Here is a 13,576-nt window from a genome sequence, read left to right on the forward strand (position 1 = left end):
ATCAGCGAGCGGCAGGGAGGGGTTTCTTCGCCTGAGTGACTGTGCAGGGATTAGTGACAGACTGAGTCATTTGCATTGAGCTGACAGAACCTGGAAGCTGTGCAGCATCATCAAAATATAAACAAAAAGTGTGATGGTAGTCGTTTTATTCCACTGATGCAAATGCATTAGAACGCATGTGCATGCCAGCGGAATGACGCATGTGTAATTGTCTTTACTTTTTTATTTGTCGATCCTATCTGGCGGCCACGACTTGTGTTGGTAAATAAAATATTTCGATTTTCTGGTGCTAAAGCGTCAGTTACATTTAAAAACAAGTGTCATCTTTTGCGAGTCTTGCGGTGCGCCTTGCCGAGGGCGGGCGGGAGCCTGAGCCTGCAGACCCGGGGGATGAGGGAAGTGATTGAAAAGAAAGAAGGGAAGACTTCTATTATTGAAGGAAAATTGATTGAAGAGTTGAAGTCCACTGCCAGCGTTCTTCCCCCAAATCCCGCTGGACAGTGTCCGATCTGCCGCTGGAATTTGAAACACAAGTACAACTACACAGATGTTCTTTTGTTGAGCCAGTTCATTCGTTCGGAGGGAGGTATGCTTTCCAGACGCGTCACTGGACTCTGTGCAGAAGAACACAAGAAAGTAGCCATTTGTGTTGCAATGGCTCATAGATCAGGGCTCCTGCCAGATCACCGGCCTCCCCTACCTGAGGGTCACGTTTCCAAGAAGAAGAAGTACCACTTGAACAGGTATCTCACAAGGTGGTCTATTAGCTCTGTAAAACCCATTTACAAGACTGGTCTGAAGTGGTGCAAAATACGAATGGAAGTGGGGGACCCGGTCCTAAAGGACAACATTAACTATGGGAAGAAGCCTCTCTACCTGAAACACTGACCGCCTTTAACTATGTCACTGTTATAAACCAATGTATCGGGCCTTCCGCTGAAGCGTTTCTGGCCCCAGAAGGACTTTGCTGTCTCCACTGAACTTACTTTTGCCACCATCACTAGGTTTGCCCATTACAGATTCTCCGAAGAAAGTCTTTACTTCTAAGACCAGTTACCCCACTTCAGGACCCAGAAGATGGCAGATGATCCTCACGGCAAACATTGCACATGCTAGATTAAGGTATTTTATTTGGTGGGAGTGTGACATCAGCTAAAGGTTTTCTCTATATATCAATAGGTTTCTCAAGCTTGATGTTACAGACCATCTACTGAAGGAGATCTCTTCTAAACTTCATGAAGTGAGACTTACTCTATGCAGCATTTCCTTTATCGTCGTGCTGAAAGGTTAGCTGTCCTACTCACCACCAGGCCGCAATGTGAAAGTAATCCTGACCAGCGTAAAGGAGTCCAAACAGGCTGCGGTCAAGAACAAGCTGTTGTATTGACTTGTTTTCCTCCCTATTTCTAATCCTCTCACTCTGTGGAAAAAGCTATCGTCCCTTGAGTCTGTAACTTGGAGAGCAGTCTGAGTTGGTCACAACAGTCCAATAAAATGGTTATGAAATAAATAAAAAAATTAAAAATAAAAATAAAAAAATAAATAAATAAAAACAAGTGTCATCTTGATCTACCTCGGATTTTAAGTTGGAAAATTTACTTAAACTCACATATGTATCTGGAAAGCAAACTTTCACACTTTGGGGCATCTTGAAGCTAAAATAACAGATCTTTATAGTTAACTCAAATCATCGACTTTGGAAGGATGAAAGGTTGAGTGAGACCTGTTGGCAGTTAACACCAGACCTACTGGCTTTGACAATGCTTGTTTTAAGTTCTGGCAACTCAGTTTCTTGATACACTATGACAAGCAGCGGGTACCTGCGCCGTAACTCTTCACACATTAAGCTACTACTTCAGGTGCTGAGTAACCTAGTGCAAGCTCACATCTATCTCTTTTCTGATATGACCTACATCACATGTTCTTCTCTTAAGTGCCCACACACGTCAAGACGGCCATGTCAAGATGCGGGCCGGGCAAAGATTCTGTAATCAGGACACAGTCTGATGGGAAATGGGGGTGATGGGTAGGGAGGCGTAGACATCAGGACACGCAGACCCACCCATGGCACTGACGTAAGGGGCGCGGGAAGTGCTGCAGCGCCCCCATTAATACATCTCCTAAGTGTTTATATTGTGAATGAACAATAAAAGGGTTATTCAAATGTTTTTGTTCTGGCAGCATTTCTGGTCTTTTCAAAAACACACTGTCCCACTGGGCTAATGAAAAGTAAAAGTCCCAGCTGCCGTGTGGGATAAAGGAAAGCCAATGGCTCCTACGTATAACTAACTGCAATCAGGCCTTCTCATTTACAGTTCAAACTTACATTTTCTACATTAAGGCATTCCTGATGCAGTCTTGGTTTATTTCAAGTGAAACAATTATAGTATTGCTCTTGAAAAGGTTGATTTGTAAATAAATAGGTACATTCAGGACAGGGACTTATTTGTCACAGTGACGCAATCTGCAATCCTACCAAAGCCTAGGACAGGGGAGGAGGTGTGCACGTGACATGGAGTCATAAGGTGACCCTATACGACATGGGAAGACTGGACATTATTTAACAACGAGATGTCATTTATTGCTGTATAGACAGAAACACTGTTTTGTAAACACGCCTTCCTTTGCGTCAGATAATTTAACAGCACACGGAGCATCCATCAAAAGAGTCCCACAAGCCATTTGTAGACTAACTGCGAGGTAAACTCTATAGGATTTTTCAGGTTGTATTTTGGGAAAAACTTAATTTGTGTAACTAGACCACGCTAAAACAATACTCAAATTTTAAAAAGCAGCCAGTCCACACTCAGATTTTCTTATGCGAGGCACAGACCCAGCTTTATGCAGCTTCCTTCTGCTTGGTCTGCTTGGTGTGGGGGTGTGTAGTGATGTGCAGTGTGATGTGCTGCACAGCAGTATGTTGTAGGATTAAGGTCAGGTGTGGTGTAAGTGGGTGTGTTGTTCCACAGTGTTTTGGTGTGGCATTATTTTCATTAATCTGGATATATGGCTGAGTTATGGGGTGGCATTCTCATTTGATGCCATGTGGTGTTTTTCTGTCGTTCTGTGTCGTGTTGTGTACTGAAGTATAATAATAAGGTAAACGCTTATGTAGTTGGGTGCGATATTTTTGCTGAGCTGCAGTGTGGCCTGCAACATTGTGGTCTTGTGTTGAACTGTTTCGTTTTGTATTGTAGGATGTTTTTGTGCACTGAGGAAGAGTGTGGTTACTTGATGGGGGAGCTGTCGGGAGAACTGAAGCGACCTGCCGGAGGGCACCTTGTAATTTGGAGCTAATAACAGCGTGTTTAATCAGATTACCAGAGTGAAGTCCCAGGCTAGACTGACGCCATTATCCAGCATATGTGGCCCAGTGGGGAGGGGAGGGGCAGGCATTAATCAGGGGGAGGCTAGGAAAAAGCACATGCAAGTTTGGAGAATTAAATGCAGCATGTAATGTGATCCTCCCGCTGTTAATAGTGAAACGCAGGACATGTACAAAGTGCCGTCCATGGACACTGCCATGCAACAACAAACAAGCTCTCGACATTGCTGTGATGGGGAGGGGAGCGGCAGCCTTTGAATTCTGATGCCGAGGCTCAGACAAATGGTGGTGTGCGAGCAGCTGCCTTTCAAGTTTGATGGGGGGGGGCGGGGGAGCAAATGGCGTGTGCGTCCGTCGCACATGCACTGGGAATAATCCGCATTCCAAAGCCCTCTTGGTAGGATTTTCTGGTGCCCTTCTATATCTCTCGTCAGCAATGCACAAGTGCATTGGCAGGCGAGACCTAAAAAGGAAGGGGAGCTACACAGCCCCCCTTGACAAAATAATTTTCTTTACAAAAAAAAACGTAATTGGGACGGAGGCCACGCCCCCTTCTTGCACCACTGTGCAAACGCACCCCCTGGCGCGTTTGCAGAGGGTGAACAAACTCCCCTTGAATACTGGTGGTCACTGGGGGCCAACTAGCCCACCAGGTACCTCCAGTATGCGCCAGGGAGCTGTGTTGCAGAGTGGAGTTCTTAGGCCACGCCCTTTTTACACCTCTCTGCAATGCAGCTCTGTGGCGCTTACTGGAGGTACCTGGTGGGCTAGTTGGCCCCCAAGGGACCTCATGATTCAAGGGCACTTAATCCCGCAACTTAAAACACATGTCGCTTCAGGCCCCGCCCCCTTCCTTCACCATTGTACAAATATTCCTCTAAAATCAGCTGAACTACGAATTCCGATTTACTCACCTGTTATCAGGAGAGATCCCAGTGCGGCATCTTTTAGCCCAGCACTGACCCTGAAAAGTAATTCTAAGCGTACTTACAGTAACTTGTATTTCCTTCCATAGGAATCCATTGTATGGTTTTCAGCGGAAAAGTTTCTAAGTGTTGATTTTTTAAATGTACAAATATTCCTCTAAAATCAGCCGAACTACGAATTCCAATTTACTCACCTGTTATCAGGAGTGACCTCAGTGCTGCTTCATTTAGCCCAGCACTTACCCTGAAAAGTAATTCTAACCATACTTACCAGTAACTTGTATTTCCTTCCATAGGAATCCATTGTATGGTTTTCACCAGAAACGTTTCTAAGTGTCTATTTTCACAAACTACAAATATTCCTAAAAAATCGCCTGTATGACTTAAACGCATTCTTTCAACTGTTTACAGGAGATGCACCAGTGCCGGATCCAGGATACACCACTGATTAAAAAAAGTAACAATAACACTACTTACCTGCTAAGGCAATTTCCTTCCATAGGGAACATTGAGTGGTTTCACTTGGAAATTGTTCTAAATGTGGAGTTTTGGAACTTTAAAATATTCACCTAAAATCAGCCAAACAACGAATTCTGATTTACTCACCTGTTATTAGGAGAGACCTCAGAGCTGCATCTTTGAGTACAGTACTGATCCTGAAAAGTAATTATAACCATACTTACCAGTAACTTGAATTTCCTTCCATAGGCTAACATTAACTGGTTTCACTTGGAAATTCTTCTAAGTGTGGAGTTTTGGAACTTTAAAATATTCACCTAAAATCAGCCGAACAACGAATTCTGATTTACTCATCTGTTATCAGGAGAGACCTCAGTGCTGCATCTCTGAGCCCAGCACTGACCCTGAAAAGTAATTCTAACCATACTTACCAGTAACTTGGATTTACTTCCATAGGCTATCATTGACTGGTTTCACTTGGAAATTCTTCTAAATGTGGAGTTTTTGAACTTTATAAAATTCCTATAAAACCAGCAGAACTACGAATTCCGATTTACTCACCTGTTATCAGGAGTGACCTCAGGGCTGCTTCTTTGAGCCCAGTACTGATCCTGAAAAGTAATTCTAACCGTACTTACCAGTAACTAGTATTTCCTTCCATAGGAGTCCATTGTCTGGTTTTCACAAGAAACGTTTCTAAGTGTCTATTTTCACAAACTAAAAATATTCCTTAAAAATTGCCTGTATTACTTAAACGCATTCTATCAACTGTTTACAGGAGCTGCACCTGTGCTGGATCCAGTAACCACCACTGAGTAAGAAAAAGTAATGTTTACACTACTTACCTACTAAGTGAATTTCCTCCCATAGGATAACATTGGTGAATCTATAAGAAAAAGTTTCTAAGTGTCAACTTTTGAAATACAATAATATTCCTTAAAAATCACTACTGTAACCAAAACGCTTTTACTCAACTGTTTAAAGGAGATGTCCAAGGACTGAATCTAGGATCAAGTCCTGTGGTTAGAAAAGTAATCCATAAAGTAACTAATAGCATTTGACTAGAAATTTATATTGAGCTCAATGTTGCAATGTGTCTGAAATTGTGTTGCGCATTACAACAACTACTGTACTTAGAAGACTATTGCCTATTTGCAAAGTATTTCAACTAAAGTATTTCATTCTGAGAAAATATATTTTGTAATGTAATGCATTATGTAATTATAATGTAATTTAAAAAATTAAGTATCTAAAAATAAATTGTTTAAAAAAATGTAGAAAATCAGTATAAAGAACACAATTAATACATTTAAAAATTGTCATTTACAAAACCTTTGAAATTCACTGAAAAAACCATAGGTTTCAGACATGCTATAGTTAGTAATTAGCATTTAAAAAACCTTTGAAATTCACTGAAAAAACCATAGGTTTCAGACAAGTTATAGTTAGGAATTTGCATTTAAAAAACCTCAGAAATTCACTGAAAAAACCACAGGTTTTAGTGGTGTTATATTTAGTTAGACATTTCAGTCGCACAAAACCATTGAAATTCCCCCGTTATAGTTAGTTGTAGTAACTATAACTCGCGTGCCCGCAATTCACTGCTGATGATGTCACATAATACGTCATTCATGACATGGTCAGGGACATCACTGATGACATCACTGATGACACCTCAAATGACATGACTGAAGACATTACTGATGACATCATTCAGTGAATGTGGTTTAGTTCGATATTTAAATAAGTACTATATATATAGCAATCTGCATTGAAGACTTAGTGGATGTATAAGTGTCTGGATGGAGAATTTAGTAGCACTGTAATTGTTACGAATTTAAAGTGTATCACTAAATATATGGGAAAGTGATTAAACTGTGTGAATACCTGTAACACTCTATGTCTTGTGTAAACTACTACATAATTTGGTTACTAGCTATGTGAAAGTCTACATTAGTTATTAATTACTTACGTGAGTTTTTGTATGGGATAGTGAATGAATGTGTGTGTGGTTGGGTGGGACGTGTCTGACTGTCGAAAGATGTGTAAGTAGTTCATTTAGTAGCTATGTGAGGTTAAGACTGTATGTGGAAACACTCGTTTGGGGAAACAACACTTACAACGCAACTTTTACAATGCACTATCTTTACAATGAAACTTTTACACCGCAACATCCATTACAACGCATGCCATTACAACGCAACGATTACAACGCATGTCACTACAACGCATACAACTTTTTTTCAGTGAATTTCTGAGGTTTTTTAAATGCTAATTCCTAACTATAACGTGTCTGAAACCTATGTTTTTTTCAGTGAATATATATATATATATATATATAACAACAGATGTTAAGTGGGACTATTCATTCAGGACTTTGTATGCGAGTGCTGAGTCAAGCGCCCTGAATTTGGGATATCACTTGTTGTTTGGCTCTGCTTTACACTAAATGTGGAACCAGGTTGGACTACAGTACCCAGCATGCAATTTGCCCTGAGCCACAAGCACACCTGCACGAAGGAGGAGGGGCCGAGAGACTACCTTAAGGGAGTGGTCTCTGAGTCTAATCCAGGATCTAACCACCAGCCTGTGAGACCGGCACTGATGACGGCCGAACCCGGCTAGAAACGTGTCTGCCAAAAGCGTTTCACGGACTGCGAGGACTGAGCTGTGTGGCACTTAATAAATCCCCTGTTGTTACCCGGAGCTGTGTCCTGCTTGTTTTCCAGTGGAATATATATATATATCTATATATATATATATATATATATATATATATATATATATATATATATATATATATATATATATATATCTATATATATTACCTACTGGCGGTCGCCAGTAGGTATATATAGTTAGGATTTTTTCCCTATGGGATTTCTGAAAATTCTATGTCTAATAACTTTGGCGTTTGTGGACGGAATCGGCTGAAATTTTCAGGAAAATGGCACATTTTGTTTCTGAGCAGCTCCTGGAAATTTGGGGGGGTTTCGTCAAGGGGGGGCTGAGAAAAAAGGGGGGTCCCAAAACGCGTTTTTAACATTGAGTTTTCCATAGGGCGGTTGGACTTACTTTTAGCTCGAACGGCTGAATGGATTTGCACGAAACTTGGCAAAATTGTAGGGACTGTTAGCCCGATGTGCCTTTGCTAGGTCTCAATATATGTGCTTCAGTGGATTTTGAGAAATTAACGTTTAAATCAAGATATATATCTGTAACAGCGCTCCGGGCAGCGATCCGGTTCGCGTACTTTTCGCTTATCGGAACTCTCCGGTGTCTGTCAACATTCTAAACAGTCCGGTGCGGCCGCCATCTTGTCTCTCGGTAGGATGGAGAGACAAGAGGAGGCCAAAACAAAGGGGGAAATGAAGGAAAGGGGCAAGGTAGACCCCTTCTGACCCCCTAGGATTGATGAGGGGATATTATAGAGCCACGCTGGGCCCAAAAAAAAATTCCGATTTTTTCGCCGTAGAGACGCGTCTTGGTACGCGAACCGGGCAGCTAACCGGCAGTGTAACGGGAGTCTGAGGAGAAGCTGATTGGCTGTTATCATTGTAAACAGTCTGGAGCGGCCGCCATCTTGTCTCTCTGTGGGATCGAGAGACAAGAGGTGGAAAAAAAAAGGTGTAAATGAATGAAAGGGGTAAGGCAGACCCCTCCTGAACCCCTAGGATTGATGAGGGGGCTATTAAAATTCCCTGGGGGGTGAAAAAAAAAAATGCGATTTTTCGCGGTAAAGGTGCTTCCTGGTACGTTAACCGGGCAGCTAACCGGCAGCGTAACGGGAGTCCGACATATTGTGTTTTTTGAACGTTTGTGATATGTGCACGTGTGGATTTTGTCTAATTAAGGTTAAAAAAATATATATATATCTTTAAGCGTGTTTTGGCGCGCTTACGTTTTGGGTTTGGTTTGCGCAGCAGAGACGATACGTCACGGTTATGCGATGCATCATGAGGCGTCTCACGGGCTACGTGATACGTCACTTAATAAAGAATATATTTTACAGCTATAGATATTAGCTTTTAAAAAACCAATGAAATTCACAGAAAAAACCATAGGTTATAGACCATATATAGTTAGGAATTTGCATTTACAAAACCTTGAAAATTCACTGAAAAAAACATAGGTTATAGACCATATATAGTTAGGGATTAGCATTTAAAAAACCTTATTTTATTTGCACAAAACCATTGAAATTCCATATATAGTTATTTGTCATTTGAGATGTCATCAGTGATGTCATCAGTGATGTCATTTGAGATGTCATCAGTGATGTCATCAGTGATGTCACTGACCATGTCATGAATGATGTAATATGTGACATCATTAGCAGTGGATTGTGGGTCCGCGATATATAGTTAGTGCAACTAACTATATATCTAACTAACTATATATGGAATTTCAATGGTTTTGTGCAAATAAAATAAGGTTTTTTAAATGCTAATCCCTAACTATATATGGTCTATAACCTATGGTTTTTTCAGTGAATATATATATATATATATATATATATATATATATATATATATATATATATATATATATATATATATATATATATATATATATATATATATATATATATATATATATATATATAGCCCCAGCAGCTATAAAGTGCTGCCTGACCACTCTCAGGCCATTTTTTTTTCTTTTTTTTCCTTTTAATTTACTCACCTAACTTGGCTACCCACCTTCGAGATTAGTAATATAAATTTAAATATGGCAGGCATTTGTTGTTATGCACATGTGCGCATGCACTATGATGTATGTATCGAATGCCATCTTTGGAATCATTTTCTTTAAGTGGGCCCGAGAGTGCAGCGTTTCCTTTCTGGAACCGGAGCGCTGATATTTGTAGGGACCCACCTCCCTACTGAACTGCACCCGCCTGACAGTGCATATATTGCCTTAAGGTGGACTCTGGAGCTGTGATATATCCACTCTCAGGCCATTTTTTTCTTTTTTTTTTCTTTTAATTTACTCACCTAACTTGGCCACCCACCTTCGAGATTAGTAAATTAAATATAAATATGGCAGGCATGTGTTCTTATGCACATGTGCACATGCATTAGGTGTATGTATCAAATGCCATATTGGGAAGCATTTTGTTTAAGTGAAACACCATTTCAAAATTGCCAGCCATGCATATGCACCAATAAAAAACATTGAGAAAGTCAACAACTGAGCTTTTTAGAACCAAGACCTATTAGCTTAGTCCGTGCTTTTAATATATTGGCAGACAGCACCCAGATCTTAAAAGTAACGGGGGCATTGCGTACCACTATGGACCATTTTCAGGCATGGCTACATGCTTGCAATGTTTCAATGGTTGAATTGCTTTCTGACATTAAATAAAGATACAATAGAATTCTTGGCCCCATTATCAAAACATTTGTGTTATCTAATAGTATGGACCATCCTCCTTCAGTCCTACCCTAGTTCCTCCCAGTGTTGAAGTGCTTGTAAGTAAAAGTAAATTCAGCTAAGTCCTTATTCCCAGGGTGAAAGCTCTGGCTATTTCATGCTTCTTTCAGATCTGTACTCCAAAAGGGCTTCTCAATAAAGTTTTAATAGTAGTATAAAGTTTATTGTACTAATCAAGGATTCCAATAGAAGGTTTAAAACATCACACGTAGTATAAATATCAGAAAATGTCAGAAGGAACTTCTAAATTGATAGAATTCTAAGAATAAGGCATAGGTAAGTTTTCATTCATCTAGAGTGGACTGATGGCTTACAATTTAAAGTATCAGCATAATCTTTAAATCACAAAAGAACAATTGGTGCATTTTTAAGTGGCCCAGGGAGTGCAGCGTTTCCTTTCTGGAACCGGAGCATTGATATTCGTAGTGACCCACCTCCCTACTGAACTGCACCCGTCCGAAAGAGTGCATATATTGCCTTAAGGTGGACCCTGAAGCTGTGATTGAATGTGGCAATTTGCACCGCCTACCTGGAATCCACGCACCGCTGCCGACCAAAGTCGACAGCCATCATTGCTGTTGGAGATTTGTCCATTTGACTGGCTCCAGCGCCGTGTGCTGTGAGGCCTTGTGGCTGGGCGAGGGGCCCAGGAAAGGTGTTGTGATCTACGGTGCAATCTGGAATAATCCTTTGAACTTGAAGTACACGTCGTAGAGGATGGTAAATAACTACCTTGAAAAGTTGTGCAACTATGTGACTGGGGGCAGCCATGTAGAGGCTTTATGTGTAAAAACATTTTTGTCCATGGAGGTGAGAGAGGGACTGTTAGAACTGGGGGTCTCTAGTTGGCAGAGGTAGGTACCAATGTCCAAATAGGGACCCTTGTTTCTAGTCAGGGTAAGGAGGATACACTCTTTAGATAACCCCTGCTCACCCCCTTGGTTGCTTGGCACGAGCAGTCAGGCTTATCAAAGGCAATATGTAAAGTATTTGTACCAACACTCACAGTAACACAGTGAAAACACCACAAACTGACTCCACAACAGTTTAGAAAAATAAATGTATTTAATCTAAACTACACAACACCAAAACGACAAAAATCCAACATACACAGTTCAAGAATATGGTTTCAAAAGAGTTCTTAAGGTTGCGTTTAAATAATCCACAGTTGCGTCACGTTTTAGCAAACAGTACCTTTGGTTGCGACAAAAGTTCCAAGTCAAAGCTGTAGCGTTCAAAAGCGAGCGATGCGTCACTCCTGAGACCCTGGGGAGGCGATGCGACAACCCTGCTGGATGCAGCGATCGTGTTGCGGTGACTCCAGTCTGTATGGGGAGGGATGCGATACCTTGCCTGGATTCCGGTGCACAGGTTTCGAAGGAAGCGACTTGCAAAAAGGTACTATGCGAGGATCTTCAGGCGGCGACCATCTCCGTTGTGGCGACTATGCGCGGCTCAGCGTCGATCTTCTCCTCTCGCGGCCCCTCGATGCGATGGCTCTGCGATGACTCTCGCAGCGGCGTGATACTGTCTGCAAGCAAGCGGTGCGACGATCTCACCCAGTGATGACAAGATCTAAGACGATACTCGCAGTGATGGTAATCTTCCCGCACCGGTCTGGTGCATCCCGCAAGAGAAGGATGCAATGACTCTGGCAGCAGCAACAGGTGCTGCGACGATCTCGGCTTTCGTAGCGCCGGGAATTTCCTCACACTGACTGGGATGCGCTCCGCAAGCGAGCGATGCAATAAAACTTGCAGAAAGTCTTTAAAATCTTGATTTCCAGCTTTCCAACACAGGTACAACTTCCAGAGGCACCACATCTGGCCCAAGCACTCTAGGCAGGACAGAACTCTCTCAGCAGAGTTCAGGGAAGCTGGGGGTGAAGTCCTTTTGTTCCTGGCACTTCTTAACAGGGAGCCAGCTCTTCTCAGGCCCTTGGAGATTCCTTCAAGCAAGGGGATACAGCACAAAACAAAGTCCTTCCCCTCTCCTTGGCAGCAAAGCAACTGTAGGTCAGTGCAGCAAAGCAACAGCAGGACAGTCTTACTTCTTCAGTCTTCCAGCTTTCTCCTTGGCAGAGGTTTCCTTCTTGATTCCAGGATGATCTAAAGTTCAGTGGTCTGTACTTATACCCCAAAAAGTCTTTGTTCCCTTTGTGCAGGAGGGCTCGGAGCCCGGTCCAAACCAGTTCTGGGTCACTCAGTTTACATGACTCCATCTTTCCTTTCACCGTGCAGAGCAGAAACATCAGACGCCCCACAGGAGGTGGAGCCAGCATTGTGGAGGTAAAACACAGCCCTGGAGCACTTTGTTGACATTATTCCTTCTCTCCTTTCACAGTGCAGGGCAGGGACCTCAGACGCATTACAGGGGGTGGAGCCAGCACTGTGGGGGTTGGGCACAGTCCTACTCAGGTCTCAGGTGCAACTCCTCCCTCCCACCTAGATGCAGATCTTTCTGTTCACCACTGGGCAGACTCATTCTGTCTCCTGGAATCCCCCAGCCCTGTCACTCACAAACCAGACAGTCATTTCACAAACAGCCAAAGCACACAGAAAGGTCCGACAAGAGAACAGCCACTTTCTAAAATGTGTTGTTCTCAAACACAGGATTTAAAAAACACCTTTCCTAAAAGATGTGTTATTAAATTCTGACTTCAGGGATACCAGACTTTTATGTCCTATCTTGCTCCTATGGGAGGATATGCAGGTAACTACTGTACACAGCATTCCCCATTATAGTCTACTGGCAAGATAGCCTTACAATAGTGAAAAACGAAAATGCCTGTAATTCACTACCAGAGCATGTCACCTGCACTAGTACATACTCTACCTTGCACATACACTGCACCCTGCCCAAGGGGGTACCTTGGGCCTTCCATAGGGGTGACCAATGTGTACAGAAAGGGAAGGATTAGGCCTGATCAGTGGGGACACTGGCCAGGTTAACATGGCAGTTCGCAACTGCAGACTGGCACTGCGGTGGCAGGCCTGAGACACCATTTTAGACCTGCTTGTGTGGGTGGTACAACCAGTGCTACAGGCCCACTAGTAGCATTTGAATCACCAGCCCTGGCACACTCAGTGCACTTTACTAGGGAATTCCTGGTAAAACAAATATGCCAATCATGGACAACTAATCACGATAACAATTTACACATAGAGCATATGCACTTTAGCACTGATCAACAGTGGTAAAGTGCCCAGAGTCCTATTGCCACAACCACGGGTCAGGAAAAATAAGGGAGGAAGAAGCAAAATGTTTGGGGATAACCATGCAAAAATGGCCATTTCCAACACGGACAATTGTACGGCCCCTGTGAACACTCCCGTACTCTAATTCCCAGAATACATCTAAAGGGGAGAGCCGAGGAATTAAGTCTTCTTTCGATGTCTAAACTGGGATATCCAATGAAATTACATTTACTTGT

At 42.3% G+C, this 13,576-nt stretch overlaps 1 protein-coding gene across 1 annotated transcript; it reads left to right on the plus strand.

Moving 5' to 3' along the window:
* The first annotated feature begins 330 nt into the window (after positions 1–330).
* On the plus strand, positions 331–1,489 carry LOC147663996 (large ribosomal subunit protein mL66-like). Its single transcript, XM_086950020.1, has one exon. The coding sequence runs from the start codon at positions 391–393 to the stop codon at positions 886–888; it is 498 nt and encodes a 165-aa protein (XP_086806146.1). The 5' UTR covers positions 331–390; the 3' UTR covers positions 889–1,489.
* The last annotated feature ends 12,087 nt before the right edge of the window (positions 1,490–13,576 follow it).

The sequence above is a fragment of the Lissotriton vulgaris genome, unplaced genomic scaffold, assembly GCF_964263255.1.
Source record: "Lissotriton vulgaris unplaced genomic scaffold, aLisVul1.2 SCAFFOLD_4978, whole genome shotgun sequence".
NCBI classification, from domain to species: Eukaryota; Metazoa; Chordata; class Amphibia; order Caudata; family Salamandridae; genus Lissotriton; species Lissotriton vulgaris.